General features: G+C 41.6%; 1 protein-coding gene across 6 annotated transcripts in view; it reads left to right on the top strand.

Annotated features, from left to right (window-relative positions):
- Positions 1 to 3108: 3108 nt before the first annotated feature.
- The window catches only part of PSMA3 (proteasome 20S subunit alpha 3), a 32063-nt gene continuing 13755 nt past the window's right edge, over positions 3109 to 21416 (top strand). For 2 of the 6 annotated variants that reach the window (XM_055131213.1, XM_004601780.2), the window contains exons 1-8: positions 3109 to 3260; positions 7158 to 7240; positions 12081 to 12204; positions 13747 to 13848; positions 13930 to 14003; positions 15672 to 15744; positions 17204 to 17269; positions 18946 to 18992. In XM_055131213.1, coding sequence (XP_054987188.1) covers positions 3240 to 3260; positions 7158 to 7240; positions 12081 to 12204; positions 13747 to 13848; positions 13930 to 14003; positions 15672 to 15744; positions 17204 to 17269; positions 18946 to 18992 — 590 coding nt within the window. In that variant the 5' untranslated portion in view covers positions 3109 to 3239. Of the gene's footprint in view, positions 3261 to 3358; positions 3612 to 7157; positions 7241 to 12080; positions 12205 to 13746; positions 13849 to 13929; positions 14004 to 15671; positions 15745 to 17203; positions 17270 to 18945; positions 18993 to 21416 lie in introns of those variants that run through there. The other 4 variants (XM_055131216.1, XM_055131215.1, XM_055131214.1 and 1 more) reach the window with 4 other exon arrangements.

Here is a 21416-nt window from a genome sequence, read left to right as displayed (position 1 = left end):
TACTGTCCTATATCTCCAGCCCTTACATTTAGTTTTTCAGAAAGCTCTATATTTCTAATATATACCCACACATTTTGATTTACTGTCTTCTTCACTCTGATCTGAATCGCCTTGCATGGCTATCTACCCAAGGAAATAACCTTTCAATTATTTTTTCTTCCCCTAATTATTCTCCACATTAAAAATAAGAGTTAACAAGTTACTATAATTCTGCTATTTAAAAAAAAAATTGCTCAGGGCTGGAGCGATTGCACAGTGGATAGGGTGTTTGCCTTGCACGCAGCTAACTCGGGTTTGATTCCCAGCATCCCATATGGTACCCTGCGCACCGCCAGGAGTAATTCCTGAGTGCAAAGCCAGGAGTAACCCCTGTGCATTGCTGGGTGTGACCCAAAAAAAGCAAAAAAAAAAAAAAAAAAGAAATTGCTGATCATCTCGAGGAATAAAGTTTATGGTAAATATGGAAAGAATGCAGAAATCAGAAAATTAACATTTGACAACCATCATAATAATTCACTTCTTGGAACTCACTCCCTACTAATCACTGACAGGTCTTAATGATCAATTTCTGTTACAAGCCAATCTTTTGCTTGCTGTTTCTTTAAACATTATGTGCTGTTTCTTTAAACATTACGTGTGCTTCCCCCAATTAACTAATTAACCTTGGCTTTGAGGCCACACCTTGGGGTGCTCAGGGTTTACTCTTGTCTCTGTGTCTGGGGATCACTCATAACTAGGCTCCAGGGACTACATGCAGTGCAGGGAATTGATCTCAGGTGGGGCATGCATGGCAGGCATCCTACCTGCTGAACTATCTCACTGGCCTTTAACTCATTTTAAAAATTGAGGTATATAGGTTTTTTGAGTTGTGTCCTGGGGGTCCAACCTGGCTTATATATATGCTAATCACATTATCACTGAGCTAAATTCCCATTCCCAACACCTTGCATGTTTTATTAGTAGAGCTTTATACCTCTTCAAATGTATGAGGACATGTCATCCACCACCAAAGTTCTAATTACTCCCCACTAGGAGTCACCCTCCACTAATTACTTCCAGTCCTTATTCCTCTCTTCCAGTTTGGTAACCACCATTTTGTTGACAAAACCCAAAGTTTTCCACTTATTCACTTTCTTTTTTCTCCTTCCTTCCTTCCTTCCTTCCTTCCTTCCTTCCTTCCTTCCTTCCTTCCTTCCTTCCTTCCTTCCTTCCTTCCTTCCTTCCTTCCTTCCTCTTTTCTTTCCTTTCTTTCTTTCTTTCTTTCTTTCTTTCTTTCTTTCTTTCTTTCTTTCTTTCTTTCTTTCTTTCTTTCTTTCTTTCTTCTCTTTCTCTTTTCTCTTTCTTTCTTTCTTTCTTTCTTTCTTTCTTTCTTTCTTTCTTTCTTTCTTTCTTTCTTTCTTTCTTTCTTTCTTTCTTTCTTTCTTTCTTTCTCTTTCTCTTTTCTTTTTCTTTCTCTTTCTTCTCTTTCTTTCTCTTTCTTTCTTTCTTTCTTTCTTTCTTTCTTTCTTTCTTTCTTTCTTTCTTTCTTTCTTTCTTTCTTTCTTTCTTTCTTTCTCTCTCTTTTTCTTTCTCTCTTTCTCTCTTTCTTTCTTTCTTTCTTTCTTTCTTTCTTTCTTTCTTTCTTTCTTTCTTTCTTTCTTTCTTTCTTTCTTTCTTTCTTTCTTTCTTTCTTTCTTTCTTGCTTTCTTTCCTCACACGAGTAAAGTAACCTGGTATTTGTCTGTATTTATAGCTTAGCACAATTCCCACAAATTCCATCCATGTTGTCAGAAATGCCAAGATTTTGCCTTCTAAAAAATACCCAAGTAGTGGCCCCTTGCATATACACATTTCAAATAGTCTTTTTCCAATCATCACATAGGTATTTATAAAATTATCACATGTATAATTAGAAAATTATCGCATTCCCAGCCTTTTCCTATTTCATAAGTTTCAGTTTATGGAATAAGTACCACAGAGTAAATACCACTCATTTGGAAGAAAGATATGTTACTTAAGCGACAAACCTAATGTTGACATTCTCATTGTCTCTCTTCCTTACCACAAGGTGCCACTACTTTGCCTATTTAACTTTTGTTGTTTATTTCTTCTGGCTTAATATAAACTGTACGGCAGATGGGATTATGTCTATTTCCCTCTGTCTTTCAGCTGTGTTTTACAAGAGTACTTGGAAAACATTAGCGCGCAGAAGTCTCTTTAATCATTGTTTATAGAGTAGTATTCATCATAAGAGTACTAACTCACCTGTAAATTCCAACCTTATAGTGTGCCTCGCTCTTCCTCGCCCTCCTCCTCCCCTTCTTCCCCTCCTCCTTCCCATACTCTCTCCTTTCCTCCCCTTCTCCCTCTCCTTGTCCTAGCGATGGGGGTGGGGGCCGGGGGTGACTACTCCCGGCTCTGAACTGCTCGGCTGGGGTGGGTCAAGTGTCATCTTAGAAGATGCTCAGGAGACCACGCACTGCTGGGATGGATCACAGAGCATCTTTCTATCCCCAACTCGTTTTCTAAGGAAGATGAATGGGTGAAGGTGATAGCATTAAGCTAATGGTTCAGGGCAGGAGCGATAGTGCCTGGGGTAGAGCGTTCTTTGCACTTGATCCTCGGCACCCCACAGGGTCCCCCGAACCCGCCAGGAATGATCCAACCCTGAGCGCAGAGCTCGGAGCCCTGAGCACTGACGGGTGTGGACCTCAAACGAAACCAAAAAGAAATCAAGCTAATGTATCAGAAGGAAAACGCCGAGCGTGTTGGAGGGGAGGCGAATCTTTCCCATTGTTTTCTCGGATTCTGTAAGAGAATGGGCATAGTTTTTATTTTTTTTTTTTTTTTGCTAAGGAAGAATAAGGTAGCGGGGATGGGGTGGGGGAAGCAGTAATATAACAGACTTTAAATCCCTCAGTAATAAAGTGGAACACTTTCCCAAACAATCCGGTGTCTTAAAGTGCTCAGAAGTATTCAAAGGAAGCGAAAACGAGACAACCCCTCGTCCCTCGCCCCAGCTCGAATTCGCGGCGAGCCAGTAGATTCCGCACCTGCGCATCGCGGCCACCCTCCGCCCTTTCTTTTCCCACAATCCTCTCCGCCCCGCGGGTTACGGGCCAGGGCGACAGCCTCAGGGACGAAGGCTATTGGCTGAGAGGCCAGCCAATGGGAAGGTCTGTTACTGGGCTGTGTGTTGCAGCGTCGGGAAAAGCGCTTCAGGCCTTGAAGCTCTCCCGGGTCTCGGTGGGTTTGGCACGATGAGTTCCATCGGCACCGGGGTGAGTTCGTCGTTGTCCGGGTGCGAGAGCCCGCCGGATATGTGAATGTTGAAGGGAGTGCGGACAGGCCGCTCCGAGGGCAGCGACTTGGCGTGCCGGGGGCGGGGGGCGAGGGCGCTGCCTCGGGCCCTGCGGGCCGCCGGGAGCCGTCAGGCAGCGGCCGTGTGCGCCGCGCTCCTGTCCTAGGCCCGCGTCTCGGGGACGCTAATCCGCAGAAGCTTTCCCGAAGGCTCAGGTGTGGCGGGCGGGGCGGCGTCGCCAGGACATGGGGGAGCCGGTTTGCGCTGCTGAATCATTTTTCTCGTGGCCGGTGAGGGAAAGCGAAAGTGGAAACCGGTGGGGCCTGAAATGGTGTGTGCAGGGTTGGGCGACCATTTAGCCCCGTGGAGGGAGGGCCACCCGGGAGGCGCGGTCGCGCCTCGGGAGTCCGAGGTGCGGCGCCGCGTGCACCGCCTTTGCAGTTCTTGAGGGCGCTGCTGACTCACGCGCCTTCTCCATCTTTCCTCCCGGCGTCGCGTCAGCTCGCTTCTGCGAAAGCGCTCGTGAGACGGCACCAGGGGAACAATGGCCCGAACAGCTGGACTGTTGAGAATCCCTTCGTGTGCCCTTTGCTTTTTCTGTGCAAAGAACTTCCAGCGCTTCGAGCTCGCAGTGCCGCGAACTCTGACGTGGTGACACTGTGAGGATGCTGCAGTTGGTCTGAGTCTTTGGCCTCTTCGGCTTACTTTGCTAGTGGAACCGCACATATTGTGTCTTTTCCTTGCTCCTTTTACATATTTACAGAATCCAGTGTTTGTGGGGAACTATTTTGTGACCGTACTGGAGACATCGATTAATGAATGGGTCTCTCAAGTCATCGTTTTGTTTTTGCCTAATCTGTGCAAGAGTTTAATAAGGGGCGTTAAGCGCTAATACTGGTTTTCTGAGTTGGATAATGAGGTACTTAGTTTTGGAACGGGATAATCCGTTTTCTTAGGGGATGTTGTGGCATGAGTAAGACCTCAGAAAGCATCTTCTAGCAAATTCTTCTGGCAGGTACATGAAGGTTATCTTTCTTAATAGACTGTTACCATGTGAGATATTTTGGTATTCTTCCCAGATTGAAGGATCTGGTTTAACACTTAAGATCAGGAAACAGAAAGCCCTTCTGTTGAATCTCTAGTAGTCATCTCTTTCAGGAACTCCAGATGTAAAGATTTGTCTACTTCACAGTTTTCTTGACTTGATTGTTTAGTTAGCATTTTAAATGGTATCTCCCAAAGAGACTTGTGGGTTTCCTCTTCCTCTTGCCATTTTTGTTGCCCTAATCTCCAGCGAAGAATAATCCCGTTTCTGTTGTTCAAATGAAATAAATGAAATAAAGCACTTCTTTAAATTTTACTTTGAAAGCTAGTCCATGTTGTAAGATTTATTTATTTATTTTACTGCACACTTAGAAGAACGGCTCTGCATCTCTTCTTATTTAAGCAATGCTTGAAATATGGAATACTTGAATATTTATATAGAATAATTGAGCCATACTTCCACTCATGGCTTCTCTACAGTTCATTTTCTAGATGTTTTGACAGTGATACAGTGATTCAATTGTTTAGTTGATTTATTATTTTTAAATGATTTTGCAACTTTATTATGTCATCAGTTTAGTTCTCACCCACGCTGACTATAGATTTTTAAAAGTGGTAACCTGTACATGTATGAAGTTTGGTGAATATTTTCCTCCTTACATTTTCTGGACATGAATTTGGTATGGGACATTCCTTATTCCTTTGGCCCAGGTAGCTTTGTTGAGCTTGATGTCAATGCCCATGTCTGGTGTGCCCATCTCCTTGACAAACTTCCAGATCTCTGAGTGTCTGGGGTGAATACTTCTTGAGACCCACTTCTTGGATGCGCTTGTGAATGTTGATGGCATATTCTTGGTCACCACCTTATTGATGGTGCAGTGGAACTTCTTGCTGCTGTTCTCTGACAGAACTTACAGGTTCCAGGACAGAAATGAAGGGCTTTAGTTTAATTATTAAGGAAAAATAAAAAAAAGTTTGGGGCTGGAGCGATAGCACAGCAGGTAGGGCGTTTGCCTTGCACGCGGCCGACCCGGGTTGATTCCCAGCATCCCATATGGTCCCCTGAGCACCGCCAGAAGTAATTCCTGAGTGCAGAGCCAGGAGTGACCCCTGTGCATCGCCGGGTGTGACCCAAAAAGCAAAAAAGAAAAAAAAAGTTATTTTGGATTTTTTTGTTTGTTTTTATGTTATTTTCTGCAGGCTTACTCCTGGCTCTGCTCAGGGGACCATATTGGATGCCATGGATTGAACCCAGGTTGGCTGTGTGTAAGGCAAACCTCTGCCTATGTAGTATTGCTCCTTCCCTGCTTAAGAAAGGGACCTACTTGGATGATACTTAACTTTAGGTGCAGGCGTAATGATTCAGTATTTATCTGGTCAGGGGACTACTAGGGCCACACAAGACAGTGCAGAATGGGGACCCCAGTGAATTACAGAAATTGAACTCAGGACCTGGCATGTGCTCTACCACTCGAGCTACATCCTCACACCTGTAATGTCTTTGTTTCCTAGATTGTTCTATTTTTATTCTGCCAGGTATCAGAGTGGTTCCTCTAACTTTTAAGTTTGACACAGCTTAAATATAAGTACCCCTAAATATTAAATATAAGTATCCCTCAGGCTACTGGTGTACTTGGCCTTCCATCTAGTAGCATGTGACATATAAAAGTGTCACCATCTCTTGCTGGAGGGAAGTGACACTGGTGAAGGGATTGTTGTTGAAACATTGTATGCCTGAAACTAAGTAATGAATAATGTTGTAACTGTGTAATTAACGGTGATTAAAAAATAATAATTAAAAGTCACCAACTACATTGGTGCCAGGTATAGTTTGAAAATGAAGAATTTAAAGAGTAAGTGCATTTTGTATTCTTTTATAGTGGCATGTAAGAAATATGGGAAATAACTAAGTGCTTGAAAGTCTGTGGTCTTTTTGATATATCTCGTGACTGTGTCTCAAAATACTCAGAGTTCATGGAACAGGAGTAATAGTACAGTGGGTAGGGCACTTGCCTTGCATGTGGCCACCCCTGGTTTGATTCCTGGCATGTCATTTGATCCCCCAGCACCACTAGGAGTAATTCCTGAGCACTGCTCAGTGTGGCTCTCAAATCCTTTCCTCACACACAAAAAGAAAATATTTCGAGTCCAGTGCTATTTGTCCTATATAATATTGTTTTCAAAAATTATGTTTGTGTTCTGTATGAAGAGTTCTGACTCTAGTCTGGAGTAAGGATTTTATTTTATTTTTTTTTGCTTTTTGGGTCACACCCGGAGATGCACAGGGGTTCCTGGCTCTTTACTCAGTAATTACTCCTGGCGGTGCTTGGGGGACCATATGGTATGCTGGGAATCAAATCTGGGTCGGCCACATGCAAGGCAAATGCCCTACCCGCTGTGCTATTGATCCAGCTCCTGGAGTAAGGATTTTATATCCTTTGCTTTTCAGTAGCAAAAATGTGAAGTATCTAACTTTTACCTTAGTCCCTGTTGCTGCTCTGATCTGCTTCTTCCTCTTCACAAGAAAGTGTTTGTTGAGATTTAATACACTTTCTGGGGGCCGGAGCGATAGCACAGCGGGTTGGGCGTTTGCCTTGCACGCGGCCGACCCGGGTTCGATCCCCGGCATCCCATATGGTCCCCCAAGCACTGACAGGGGTAATTCCTGAGTGCGAAGCCAGGAGTAACCCCTGAGCATTGCTGGGTGTGACCCAAAAAGCAAAAAAAAAAAAAAAAAAAAAAAAAAATAATACACTTTCTGACAAGTCATTTAAAGAGGGAAAAATAAGGTTATATTGCTAAAGATAAGCTTGTTATTGTCTTTTCTTCCTAGTATGACTTGTCAGCTTCTACATTCTCCCCTGATGGAAGAGTTTTTCAAGTTGAATATGCCATGAAAGCTGTAGAAAATAGTAGGTAAGAAACATTGTTTAAAAATTTTTTTAAAAAGGGAAAGGTAAATAAATGAAATATTGTTTAACTTGAAATAGTATGATTTAACTAGATATTAAATTCTTCCCCTCCCACTTCTCCTCCCCCCGCCCCCCCCCAGGTTAACCGGGGGTGCTCAGGGCTCTTTTCTGTTTCTGCACTCAGGGATCATACCTGGTGAGGCTCTGGACCATATGGGCTGCCAGTGATAGAACCCAGGTTTGCCACATGTAAATCAAGTGCCCTATCTGCTGCTACACTGTCACTGTGGCTCTGCAACAGGATTTTTTAAATTGTTTTCTTCTTCCACGTTTCTTCTTCTGTTTTTCTATTGGACTCCCTGTCTTCACTGTTTTTTGTTTTTGTGTGTTTTGTTTTGTTTTGGAGACATACCTGGTTCTGTTTAGGGCTCACTCTTAGAGGGGCTTGGATATGATACTAGGGGACTAGATGTGATACTAGGGATCAACCCAGGTTGGCACAGTTGAGGCAAGTAGCCTGCCTTCTGTACTGTTGCTCTGGCCCCTTATTCTTTTTTTTTTTTTTAATTAAAAAAATTTTTTTAACTTTTTAATGGAATCACTGTGAGATATATACAAAGCTGTTCATGATTGGATTTCAGTCATACAGTATCCCTACACTCACCCCTCCACCATTGTACATTTCCCAGCACTAGTGTCCCCAGGTTCCTTCCCATCACCAGCCCCCTCCACCCCTCTGACTGCCTCTATGGCAGGTGTTTTTCTCCTCCTCTCTCCCTCTCTCTCTCACTCTCTCTCTCTCTCTCTCTCTCTCTCTCCCCTCCTCCTCTCCCTCCCTCCCTCCTTCCTTCCCTCCTTCCCTCTTTTCTCTCTCTCCTTCCCCCCAATTCCATTATCCCCCTCTCCCCCCACTCCCTTTTGGGCATTGTGGTTTGCAATATTGATACTGAGAGGTTATCAAGAAAAAAAAAATCCTCCTTTTTTTTTTTTTTTTTTTCCTTTTTGGGTTACACCTGGTGATGCACAGGGGTTACTCCAGGCTCTGCACTCAGGAATTACTCCTCTCGGTGCTCAGGGGACCATATAGGATGCTGGGAATTGAACCCAGGTCTCCCGAGTGCAAGGCAAATGCCCTACCCGCTGTGCTATCGATCCAGACCCCCTGTACCACAGATCTTGTGCAGCATGATCATTCCCAGCTATTATTCTCATAATGGTCTCTTCTCTTATCTTACATACCTCAGCCCAACACACACTGTGATTAGTTCCAACCATTGACCAGTCCTTCTAATCCCTGTTTTCCCTGGCCATGGATGTTATATATCTACTATATATTTATATATCTACTATATGTATAAATACATATCTACTATATATTTAATTTTTTTTTTAAATTTAGAATAATGTACTAAATGATTCCATGGTACCTCAATAACATGTTGGTTTAATTGTTAGCTTTTTGACAAACTTCATTAGTGTTTCATTAAAAGCATTATGCTTAGTACTTTACTATCAGTTATACTTAGTTATGTGATTCAAATTAAATGACTTTTTAAAAGTGATTTTATTCATATCATTCAGTTTTTCTGTTTTTGCATACACTGCTCTACTACTGAGCTCTATTCCTTGCCTGCATTTAGATCTTTCAGAGAATTCTTTTCAGATTCACTAAACAAACAGGATGTTATTGTTTGAGCTCAATGTTTTAGTAGAGTAGGGAATTGTTACCAGAATTTTGGCTAAGTCCAGTTGTAGATACTGAGTTTTCACTTTCTAGTAGTGATTTTAGTATTTGGTTTTAAAGTTTTACGAGTATAGAGACCATTTGTCTTTTCATGTGTAATACATAACAAATCCTCTACAGATGGTGAATTAAAAAATATGTGTTCATTTTTCTTTGCAATTTTTGAGTAGTAGGAAGACGAGGTATGGATTTCTAATTTATGGCATAAGTGAATTTCACTTTATTGCTACACTGAATTGTGATGGAGCAGGCTATCTCCCGTGCTCAGGGATTAATGCTGTGGCAGATTCAAACTAAGGGTGCTTGCTTGCAGAGTATGTGCTCCAACATATTGAGCTTTTCCCTGCTGCCTGTAAACAGTTTTGAATGAAAGTACTTTTTTTTGTTGTTTTTGCATATATCCTACAGTACTTGAGACCACTCCTAGCTCAGTGCTCTGGGGTGGTATCTGGTGGTGCTTAGAAGTGGGGTGTGAGACTAACTATGTGGTGATGGGAATTGAATGCAGGGTTCCTGCAGGCAAAGCCTGTGCTTTAACCCATTGAACTATCTCTACCTGTCCCTCCCTGTCTGCCCCCCCCCCAATTAGGTTCTGTTTTAGAATTTACAAGAAAGTTTATTTTGTACTTAAATGTTGTCTTTTTTAGAGATAAAGGTATTAATCAATATGAAATAAGACTATTTTGAAACCTAAACTTTTTTACTCAGTAATATATTTGTACATTGTTCCGTTTTAATAAGTATAGCTCCACCTTACTGTTTGAGTGACTGTGTCATCTGTTAGAACATTGTTCAGGGATATTTAGATTACTTTCAGTGTTTTGTGCTCTTTATAACTGCCTAGTGGCTGTCCTGCTTATGTGGAATTTTCTTAGAATACCAGGGCTCAAGAGATAATATAGTGGGTAGGACACTTGTCTTTCATGTGGCTGACCTGTATTTGATCTCTGGTACTTCGTATGTTCCCCTGAACACTGCCAGGAGTGATTCCTGAAAGCAGAGCCAGATGTTAAGTCCTGAGCACTGCTAGGTGTGGCCCCCAAACAAAAAAAGATAAAAAAAAATTTTATATTCTCACTGTATATATGGACTGGAGCAATAGCATAGCGGTTGGGCTTTCATCTTTCACGTGGCTGACCTGTGTTCGATTCCTCCGCCCCTCTTGGAGAGCCCGGCAAGCTACCAGAGAGTATGGAGCCCGCACGGCAGAGCCTGGCAAGCCACCCATGCATATTGGATATGCCTAAAACAGTAACAATAAGTCTCTCAATGAGAGACATTACTGGTGCCCTCTCAAACAAATCGATGAGCAACGGGATGACAATGAGAGTGACAGTGACTGTATATATAGTTGCAGAAAACCCAAATGAACAAAAATAAATGATTATTCTTTGCCACTATTAACTTTAATAGTAAAAGTTACATATTTGATTTTGGGCCAGAACCCAAGATAATCAGTGCATACTCCTGGTCCTATGCTCAGGGATCATTCATTTCAAGGCTTGAGGAACAAAATGTGCCAGGGATTGAAATAGGGTTAGCCACTTGGCAAGCAAGCAAGACATGTTTCTTAGCCCTGTACTCTGGTCCCTTTTATTTATTGGCTTTTTTTGGGTCATACTTTGCAGTTCTTAGGGATTACTCCTGGCTCTATGCTCAGGGTTATCCACTGTTATCCTGGTAGTACACGGGGACCATATGTAGTGCTGGGATCACATCAGGGTTGTATTATGCATGGAAAGATCCTTAACTGCTGTATAATGTCTTTTCAGCCTACTGGCTCCTTTATTTTGTATTCTTCTTCTACCCTTTGTTTTGAAATGACGGTTACGTTTTAAAATTGTGGTGTTTTTGCACATTCTGGTTGTCATATTATTCGGGTTTTTGTTGAAAATGATCTGCTTACAAAGTGTTCCTAGTGGGGAGGTGTGCTTTTTAGTTGCATATTGCTGGATGTGCAGAGAGCAGAACTGTGTGGAGCATGTGGGCAGTATTAGAGATTGAACTCGATCTAACCTTTAAGCTACTGAGCCATCCTTGAGCTTCCATTGTTAACCTTTTTTTGGTTGTTGGGTCACACCCAGGTGGTTCTTAGAAACTTTTGTTTCTAGCTCTGTGCTTTGGGGAACTTTATGCAGTGCTGGGTCACCAACACTGTTGGCTAGATGCAGGGCACACATTTTATCTCCTGTACTACCCCTCTGGCTCCAGTCATTGTTAACTTAAAAAAAAATTACGTAGTCTTTCTTTCCTAAGCATTTTAAATTTTTTTTTTGTTTTGTCGGGTTGTGGGGGGATGTCACACAGTGGTGCTCAGGGCTCACTCCTGGCAGGGCTTAGAGGAACCCAGGTTATCCATGTGCAAGGCAAGCACAATGCCTGCTGTACTATCACTCTGGTCCATGCATGGTATGTCAACTTTTTAAATGGACATGAATTTAATGAAGATGCTTTACAATTCAGCATTATTTTCCTGGCATCTCTTTTCACTTAATAATATTGTTAGGTATTTTGCATTAATATCTTTGTCATGCTAGATTTTTAGTTATGAATAGTCTTAAATTTAGTTCTTAATATATAAAATTTGTCAGTTGTTTGCCTTTTCCTGTTTTCATGTATTGTTTTGTTTTGCTTTGTTTTTTGGGTTGCACTCTGCAGTGCTTAGGGCTTACTCTGGCTCTGCGCTCAGGGATTATTCTTGATAGGGCTTGGGGGTCCATATGTGGTGCTGGGGATTGAAACCAGGTCAGCCTATATGCACAAGTGCCCTATGCACTGTACTATCTCTCTAGCCCTCCTTTTCTAGTTTTCAAATATTCGTTAGTTTTTCCTTCTTTTAGTGATGTTTGGCATTTTACTCAGGACCACCTTATACATGTGAAGCAAGTGTTCTTTACCACTGAATCACAGTCCTGGCCCTCAAAGGTATTTGAAGTAGTTGACATGCTTAAAAAAACCTAAATGTTGGGGTTGAAGCAATAATACAGAAAGTAAGATGCTTGCCTAAATGCTGTATATATGTCAGTGTTTTTTTTTTAAACTTAGTTTACAGTGGTCCTTTTATTTTCAGGTACAAAATTTGATTTTTCTCTTGTTTCAGTACAGCTATTGGAATCAGATGTAAAGATGGAGTTGTTTTTGGGGTTGAAAAATTAGTCCTTTCTAAACTTTATGAAGAAGGTTCTAATAAACGACTTTTTAATGTTGATCGACATGTTGGAATGGTAAGGTCACTTGTAAAAACTTTTTTTTCTACATTGTGTAATTTCTTAAGTAATAGCAATAATTAAAATTATTATAGTTCTTTTTTTTTTTTTAGCATTGAGGCAGAAATAGATTAGAGGCAGCCACTGAAGTAATCGGAGTTTCTGGTTTGTTGATGTTTGTAATCTGAAAGAAATGTAGCATATTTATAATATGGTATAATATGAAAAACCAAATTGTCTTTAGAAAAAGTAGAGGGGAGAGAAAGAGAAAAAAAATGTGCCTGCCATGGAGGGTAGTGGGAAGGAAACTGGGGACATTGGTCATGGGAAATGTAAACTGGAGAAGGGAGATGGATGTTGGAACATTAAAACTGAAACTCAATCATGAATAACTTTGTAATGGTATATGTCATGGTGATTCAATTTAAAAAAAAAGGGGTGGAGAGGGGATTGGTTATGGCGATCCAGAGGTAAAGCACATGCCTTGCATGAGTTCTGTGATTGAACCTTGACACCACAGGAAAAGAGGAAAAGGGAGAAATATGTGCAAAAAAGACCTTGGCACCATAGATGACTAAATGAAGGCATATACTTGGAGAGTCGTTAAATCTTCAACTTTTTGTATTGCTTGTGGAAATCACTGTCAATGCCTCTATAAGGCTTGAGAGGTAGTGGGTAGGGCGCTTACTTCCTATGTGGCTGACCTGGGTTTGATCCACATACTGTGCTCTGAGCTCTGCCAAGAGTGATCTCTGAGCATAGAGCCAGGAGTAAGTCCTAAGCAGTGCTGGCTATGATCCCTAAACAAAATAAATATAAAACAGGGCATTTATAGCAAGAGAGCAGGTTTTTTGTTTTTGTTGTTTTTTAAACCACTCATGATCCCCCTGCCCTGCTTCTCTTTTTTTTTTTTTTTTTGTACCATACCTGACTGTGCTTGGGGTATACTTCTGGTTCTGAGTCAGGGATCACTCCAGTTGGTTCTTGGGGACCATATGGGGTGCTGATGGTTGACAATGTGGGAGGGCGAGACAAGTGCCCTTACCTGCTGTACTATCTCTCTGGCCTGAACATAGACCTGGGTTTGGTTTTGTTTTGGGTGGTACCCAGCAATGCTTAAGGGTTTCTCCTGTTTCTGCACTCAGGAATTATGCTGGACAGTGCTCGAGGAACCTTATGGAATTCTGGGAATAGAATCTGTATTGGCCACCTGCAAGGCAAACTCCCTACCTGCCATATTATCTCTCAGGCCATCAGCATAGACCTGTTTTAAATAAAAGACCAATCCTACGCAGTACCAGCATTTTCATTATATTTTGTCTTATTATAGTGCTATAAATGTGGAGACATGGAGACTTTTTTATGGATTGCTTCTGGATGTGATGGTTGGATAAAAAAATGATTATACTTGGTAGCTTTTCAAATTATAATTCTGTACTGAAGCATCAGAATGACAGTGCTTTGTAAGAACTTGGAACAAAATTTTATTTTTGATAATGATGCTTGTTTCTTTGGTTTGTAATAGAAATATATTATTAAATTGATTTCATTTTCTTTTAGGCAGTAGCAGGTTTGTTGGCAGATGCGCGTTCTTTAGCAGACATTGCGAGAGAAGAAGCCTCCAACTTTAGATCTAACTTTGGCTATAACATTCCACTAAAAGTAAGTTGATAAGCTGTTGAGCATTCTGAACAGCGGTAGAACTTAATTAATAAGCTTTTCTGTTTCTCCCTTCTCACACAGCATCTTGCAGATAGAGTCGCCATGTATGTACATGCATATACACTCTATAGTGCTGTTCGACCATTTGGCTGCAGGTATGACTTTTGAAATACTCATTTTTATCTATACTAAAGGTATCTGTGTTCCCCTTCTGTATCATTAAGATGATGTTACTAAGAAATATTAAGGCAGGGCTGGAGTTATAGCACAGCAAGTAGGGTGTTTGCCTTGCACGCAGCCGACCTGGGCTCCACAGCTGAAACGGGTTCGTTTCCCAGCACCCATATGGTCCCCTGAGCACCGTCAGGGGTAATTCCTGAGTGCAGAGCCAGGTGTGAACACCCCCCCCCCCCCAAAAAAAAATATTAGGGCAGTGTTTTTTTTTTTTTTTTCCCTTTTTGGGTTACACCCAGCCATGCACAGGGGTTATGCCTGGCTCTGCACTCAGGAATTACTCCTGTCTGTGCTCAGGGGATCATATGGGATGCTGGGAATCGAACCTGGGTTTACTGCGTGCAAGGCAAATGCCCTGCTCGCTGCTGTGATATAGCTCCTGCCCCAGGGCAGTGATTTTTGCACATAAAAACACCTTCCTCCCTCCCTTCCTTCCTCCCTCCCTCCCTCCCTCCCTCCCTTCCTTCCTTCCTTCCTTCCTTCCTTCCTTCCTTCCTTCCTTCCTTCCTTCCTTCCTTCCTTCCTTCCTTCCTTCCTTCCTTCCTTCCTTCCTTCCTTCCTTCCTTCCTTCCTCGCTTCCTTCCTTCCTTCCTTCCTTCCTTCCTTCCTTCCTTCCTTCCTTCCTTCCTTCCTTCCTTCCTTCCTTCCTCCCTCCCTCCCTCCCTCCCTTCCTTCCTCCCTCCCTCCCTCCCTCCCTCCCTCCTTCCCTCCTTCCCTCCCTGCCTTCTCTCCTCCCTTTCCTCCTTTTCCTTCCTTTCCTCCTTCCTGTGCCCTTATATCTATCTCCCTTTTCCTCATCCCCCTGCCATATTTTTGGGCTACATCTGGCAGTGCTCAGGATTTATTCCTGGCTCTGCACTATAGAGATCACTCCCTAGTGGTACTCAGTGAGAGACCAGGTGAGGTGCGGGGTGAACCTGGGTCAGCTTGTGCAAGACAAGCACCCTACCCACTGTACTGTCACTTCTGCATAAAAATATCATACTAAAAAATACTATAGAGATTTGAAATGAGGGTAAGACACAGGATCAGAATAATAATTTTTTTTTTTTTTTTTTTTTTTTTTTGCTTTTTGGGTCACACCTGGCGATGCACAGGGGTTACTCCTGGCTATGCACTCAGGAATCACCCCTGGCCGTGCTCAGGGGACCATATGGGATGCTGGGATTTGAACCCGGGTCGGCCGCGTGCAAGGCAAACGCCCTACCCGCTGTGCTATCTCTCCAGCCCCCAGAATAATAATTTGAATCTGATTATCATAAATTCTTTGCTGTTCAAGAGGGGCTGGAGAGATACAGTGGGCTTAGTGCTTGCTTTGTACACAGATACCTAAGTTGGATCTCTAGCATGGCATGGTCCTCTGAGCACTGCTGGGTGTGATCCAAACTAAAATATATATCCTCAGAAAATTTAATTTTAGTCACAATAAATTTTGAACAATTTAAGTATGTTTCTTTGAAGTTAGAGTACTTATGAATTATTTGTATATATTAATAGTTTATCTTGAAAAGTATAATTTTAATTTTACCACTTTTAATTATATTTTTATTTAACAAGCCATGATTTAAAATAAATTTACTTTTTTGCAGTTTCATGCTCGGTTCTTATAGTGTGAATGACGGTGCACAACTTTATATGATTGACCCATCAGGTGTTTCATATGTGAGTGATTTTGTATTTTCTAAAATTCTGCTTCTAGTTTAATGGCATCTTTGTAGCATTTAAATATTTTATTTGAATTTGGGAGTTTCTAAAATTCACATTAGTAGGACATATAGTACAGTTATCAAGGCACTTGCATGCTGCCAGCTCAGGTCTTATCCTTGGTACCATGTTTCGTCCACTGAGCGTAGGACTAGGAATAAGCCCTGAGCGCTGCTGGGTATGGTACTCAGTCCCATATGAAATGAAATAGAAGAAAAGTAACTTTTCTTAGCAATTTAAAGAAGCAGATTTATCATTTTTAATACTGTTTATATAAAATACATATATTTTGAATGTGGTATATCCTTTGTGATTATAAATATTAGAAACATCTTAACATGAGCATATATGTATATTTTATCTATCTATATGTATATATTTTATATATTTATTGGTTTTTGGGTCATACCCAGCAATGCTCTGGGATTACTCCTGAATCTCTACTTAAGTATCATTCCTGGTGGTCCCTGAGGGGATACTCGGGATTGAACCCCAGTCAGCCTCGTGCAAGGCAAGTGCTTTACCTGGTACTGTCTCTCTGTCCCCAGCACTATTAAGTTCCAAGGGGTTACTTGGAATTTTCACTACCTTAACTTTTCACCTCCTAGTATTCTGACATTTTTATGGTTTTTGCTGGCTTTTTATTTTTATTATTTATTTATTTATTATTATATTATTATGTTTTTGCTTTTTGGGTCACACCAGGCGATGCACAGGGATTATTCCTGGCTCTGCACTCAGGACTCACTCCTAGTGGTGCTTAGGGGACCATATGGGATGCTGGGAATTGAACCCTGTCGGCTGCGTGCAAGGCAAATGCCCTACTTGCTGTGCTATTGCTCCAGCCCCTTTGCTGGCTTTTTAAACAGTACTGTATTTTGCCATTTTACATAAATATAAATGCTATTATACTTAAACATATGTTTAAGAAAATAACTTTTGTTAGTAATAGAGGTAATTTTTTTTTCAGTCTTGGAGCGATAATACTGTGCTTAAGGCACTTGCATTGCACGTGGTTTACCTGGGTTTGAAATCCTGGCATCCCATATGGCCCCCCCAAGCACTGTCAGGAGTGATTCCTGAGTGCAGAGCCAGGAGTAACCCCTGAGTATTGCTAGGTATGACCCTAACCCCCCCACCCCAATTTTTTTATTCTCAATGTTTTCAGTTCTGCTCAGAAAGGTCCCTAAATTATGAAATATGTGACAATTTATTTTGCTTTAGATATACTGTTAAATTTTTTCTAGAATTGAAAATGTTTGAGCATGTTCATTAAAATCTGTATTTTGCCATACTAGCTCCTGAAAGTAATTTAATGACCTAAGGTCTTTTAAGTAGAAGTAGTAGTTGTTGTCATTGATGATTTATAATTACTCATTTAATTCATATGTACATTTTGTTGTATCTTTTTGAATAGGGTTATTGGGGCTGTGCCATTGGCAAAGCCAGGCAAGCTGCAAAGACTGAAATAGAAAAGCTCCAGGTAATTTGTGATACTTTCTGCGTGTTTGAATTTTTTGCTATACACCATCCTCATGTTATCAAAGATTATTCTCTGAACTGTGATTTTGTTCAAGGATATAGTGTGGTTTGCTGATTCAGGCATGGGCTTTCTGAAGTTACTAAGTTAAGATATATTTTTTAAAACAAACATGGTGACATAGCCAGGGATATAATTTCATTGAAAGGGTCATGTGTGAGGCCTTGGGTTTGATGCCTGGTGCTCCATGCCTGCTGAACTCTTTTAAGCTTGGCCCCCACAACAAATATTTTAAGAAAAGCTATTTGTTGACATCTGTGGACATGTGTTCTGTGTTCTGTATACTTTTAGATCTATAAGCCTGAAAGTTAACAAAAATTTTCATACAATTCCACCAGATTTTTAATTTTTTTTTTGCTTTTTGGGTCACATCTGGCGATGCACAGGGGTTACTCCTGGCTCTGCACTCAGGAATTTCTCCTGGCGGTGCTCAGGGATATGGGATGCTGGGAATCGAACCCGGGTCGGCCGCGTGCAAGGCAAACGCCCTACCCGCTGTGCTATCACTCCAGCCCCTCCACCAGAGTTTTGAAGCCCATCAATGGGAGTACTGTGAGCTTTAGGTGAGAAGTAGTTGGTGCTCTGCTCTGTCATTTCTTCTCTGTAGCACAGCTATTGTCTCTTAAATTCTTACATTAAGAGACTAAACCATATGGGATGCCAGCCAGTTTCGAGAAAACCATTTAGTGCTTGGCCTTTTTGGGGGGGTGGCGGATGAGGGGTTTTTATGAGCTACATCTGCTGTGCTCAGGGCTTACTCCCTGCTGTGTGCTCAGGGATCACTACTGGAGGTTTCGGGGGACCATATGGAATTCCAAGGATTGAACCCCAGTCAAGCATGTTCAAGGCAGTTGTTTCTTTGCTGGTACTGTCTCTTCAGCCTCAAGTGCTTTGCATATACTGCCATATTCTAGACATATAAAGCTTAGTTAATGTTTAATATATTTTAAAAAATGGAGGGGTAGAGTGATGGTACTGCAGGTAGAGGGGTTGCCTCTAGGCTCAGTCTGGTGTGGAGAGCAGTTGTGAGCATGGCAGCATTTGAGTTCTGGGGGTTTTCAGCTGCCGGGGCTGGGTCCTTTGGGGTGGGGAGAGACCTCACCTGCCCTCCTCCGGGGTGCCCCAAATGAAACAGCCTGATGCAGGATCCATTGACATGGCTATGGTGTGTGTCATTTAGGGACAGTGAGTCTGGATTGTGGCTATTGATGAGCTAATATGGGGCCAGCCAGAGGCAGCTTATTAGCATGACTGCTGAGTTTCAGGAAATAGGGAGAGGTGGGGGGAGGACACTCATTCCCAATTTTGTTGAACTCAGAGTCTGGAAAGCATGTTTGAGGCTCTTATTCCACCAGGCACTAACTGGTCCCCTGAGCATTCATAGCAACCCCAGAGTGCTGTGAGTAGCCCTGAGCAGCGCCAGAGTGTCCCCAAACCAACTGTTATACCAACCAAACGCTATTTAAGTTCTTTGAATTTTAAGCTATTTCCTTGATCTGATTATCCATCTCAGGCATGAATAACTGACAAATAGTGAGAAAATCTAAAAATAGTTAAACAATGGAAACAACATTCTTTTGGCTCATCATCTAATTAACAGAATATTTTATTTTCTGTAGATGAAAGAAATGACCTGTCGGGATGTTGTTAAAGAAGTTGCAAAAATGTAAGTTGAAATTTTCCATAATAGCAAAATTAGCTCACTTGAATTTATACATTAAATTTTTGAGGCTGTTCTGCTTGAAAGTAATTCAGGATATCTGTATCTTTTTGTTCTCTGACTTTTAAAAAAGTTAAAATTATTGAATCCCTGAATTGGCAAGTAACAAAGTTCTTCATGATTGAGTTTCAGGGTTTACAACATTTAACACCAGTTCCTTTACTAATATACCCAATTTCCCTCCCTTTCCCAGTCTGCCTCTGTGGCAGGTAATATCCTCCCTGTTCCAAGCTTCTTACAGAGGGAAAGTTCTACTGACTTTTTGTTTCTATTATTTTTGGGTATTATTCTACAGTGCTTATATCCTGTCTCAAAAGAGATCATTCTGTATTTATCCCTCTTCTTCTGACTCATTTCACTTAGCCTGATACTTTCAAGATCCAAATTTCATGACTTCATACTTTTTTTAAGTGGCTGTGTAGTACTCCATTGTGCATATGAACCATAGCCTTTCCCCCCCCCCCCCTACAATAAAAATCTACTTTTATTGGGGGCTGGAGAGATAACACTTGCCTTGCACGAGGCTGACTCAGGTTCGATTCCCAGCATCCCATATGGTCCCCCGAGCACTGCCAGGAGTAATTCCTGAGTGCATGATCCAGGAGTAACCTCTGTGTATTGCCAGGTGTGACCCCCCCCCCCAAAAAAAAAGTATTTTATTTTTGAAATTTTTAATTTTTTAGAACTTTTTGTAATTGGAATCACTGTTTGACCCTTACAAAGGTATTCATGGTTGGGTTTCAGTCATGCAGTATTTCAACACTCATCCCTCCACCATATATTTCCCAGCACCAGTGTCCTCAGGTTCCCTCCCATCAGCCTCCACCCACTACTTCGTACTCCCTCCCTGCCTGTATAGCAGGCACTTCTCTCTCTCTCTCTCTCTCTCTCTCTCTCTCTCCAGACACAGATACAGCCCCCCCCCTTTGAGCATTGAGGTTTGCAATCACTGTATCACTGTTACCTGCTTGTTCATCAATTTACTCGAGCGCGCACCAGTAACGTCTCCATTCCTCTTAGCCCTGAGATTTTTAGCAGCCTTTCCTTACTTGTCTTTCCCAACGATTGGAGGCTCTTTCAGGGTCAGGGGAATGAGACCTATCATTACTGTTTTTGGCATCTTGAATACACCACTGGTAACTTGCCAGGCTCTACTCTATGATTTGTTGCCTATTGTCTGAACTCCATCAAATATGGTGTGGTAATTATGGAAAATGGATAGGAAGCGTCTTATAATGTGTTGCTCAGCCGCTTTGTGGAAAGCGGCCTGGGACGTGGTAGAGGAGGTTGGCTGCCAGGGCTGGGTCCCTTGGGGCAGGGAGGGTTCTCACCCACCCCTTTCTGGGGCACCCTGAGTGAAAACAGCCTGGTGCAGACTCCAGGTTTGCAATATTGATACTGAAAAAGCCATAGCTTCTTAACCCAATCATTTGTTCTTGGGCACTTGGGTTATTTCTAGATTTCAGGTATTGTGATGAACATAGGGGTGCAGATGTCTTTTCTAAATTGTTTTGGGGCCCTTAGAGTATATTCCCAGGATATATATGGAATTGCTGAGTTATATGAAAGCTCAATTTCTGCATTTTTGAGGAGTGTCTGTATTGTTTTCCAAAAAGGGCTAGGCTAGTCAACATTCTGATCAGTAATCAGTGAGGGTCCCAGGACAAGTTTTAGGTGAATTTAAGTATTCTCAAAAGTCTCATAAACCTGCTTCAAGTCACAATGGGTTGAGAAAAATGGGTTTTGACAAACTCAAGGGTGATTAAGACTAGTTAGGATGATATAGAGAATTTATAAGGGATTTTACTTGATTATTCTCAAGTTGTTATTTCAGAAATCCCGATACTAGTTAAAATTTTTATTTTATGGGGTGGGGAGATAACTCAAAGGCCTAGTACATGTGGTTTGCATGCTCTGGAGGCTCTGGCTCAGCATCACATGGTATAGGCCCTGAGCACTAATGGATATGGCCCCAAAACAAAAACGTTGTTTCTTTGGGTAAGATAGATTAGCAATTAAAGTCCTTTTAATAAGATAAGCAGAAACTAAAAACATTTTTCGAGCAGAATGCCTATATAACAGTAACAGTAATAGGCAACAAATTAAACTTGAATGGTAATATTTCAAAATTCTTCATTCTAGATCAAAGAATGCAGGCATTTACTATATTTCCCTGTATCAAAGGGGTTGGAAAAAGAATAGTGGTTAGGGTACTTTCCTTACAAGTGGCCAACCCAGGTTTAAACCCTAGCACACATGGAACAGATGGTGTGGTCAGAAAATAAAATAGCCAATAAGATGCTAGTTGTGTAGTTAACTTTTGCTGATTTAATAAAAAAAATTCCAGAGCCTACACAATACCATAGGGTA

Source organism: Sorex araneus, chromosome 3 (assembly GCF_027595985.1).
Source record: "Sorex araneus isolate mSorAra2 chromosome 3, mSorAra2.pri, whole genome shotgun sequence".
NCBI lineage: Eukaryota > Metazoa > Chordata > Mammalia > Eulipotyphla > Soricidae > Sorex > Sorex araneus.
The sequence above is the reverse complement of the archived record's forward strand: the minus strand, read 5'-3'. Positions and strand labels throughout refer to the sequence as shown.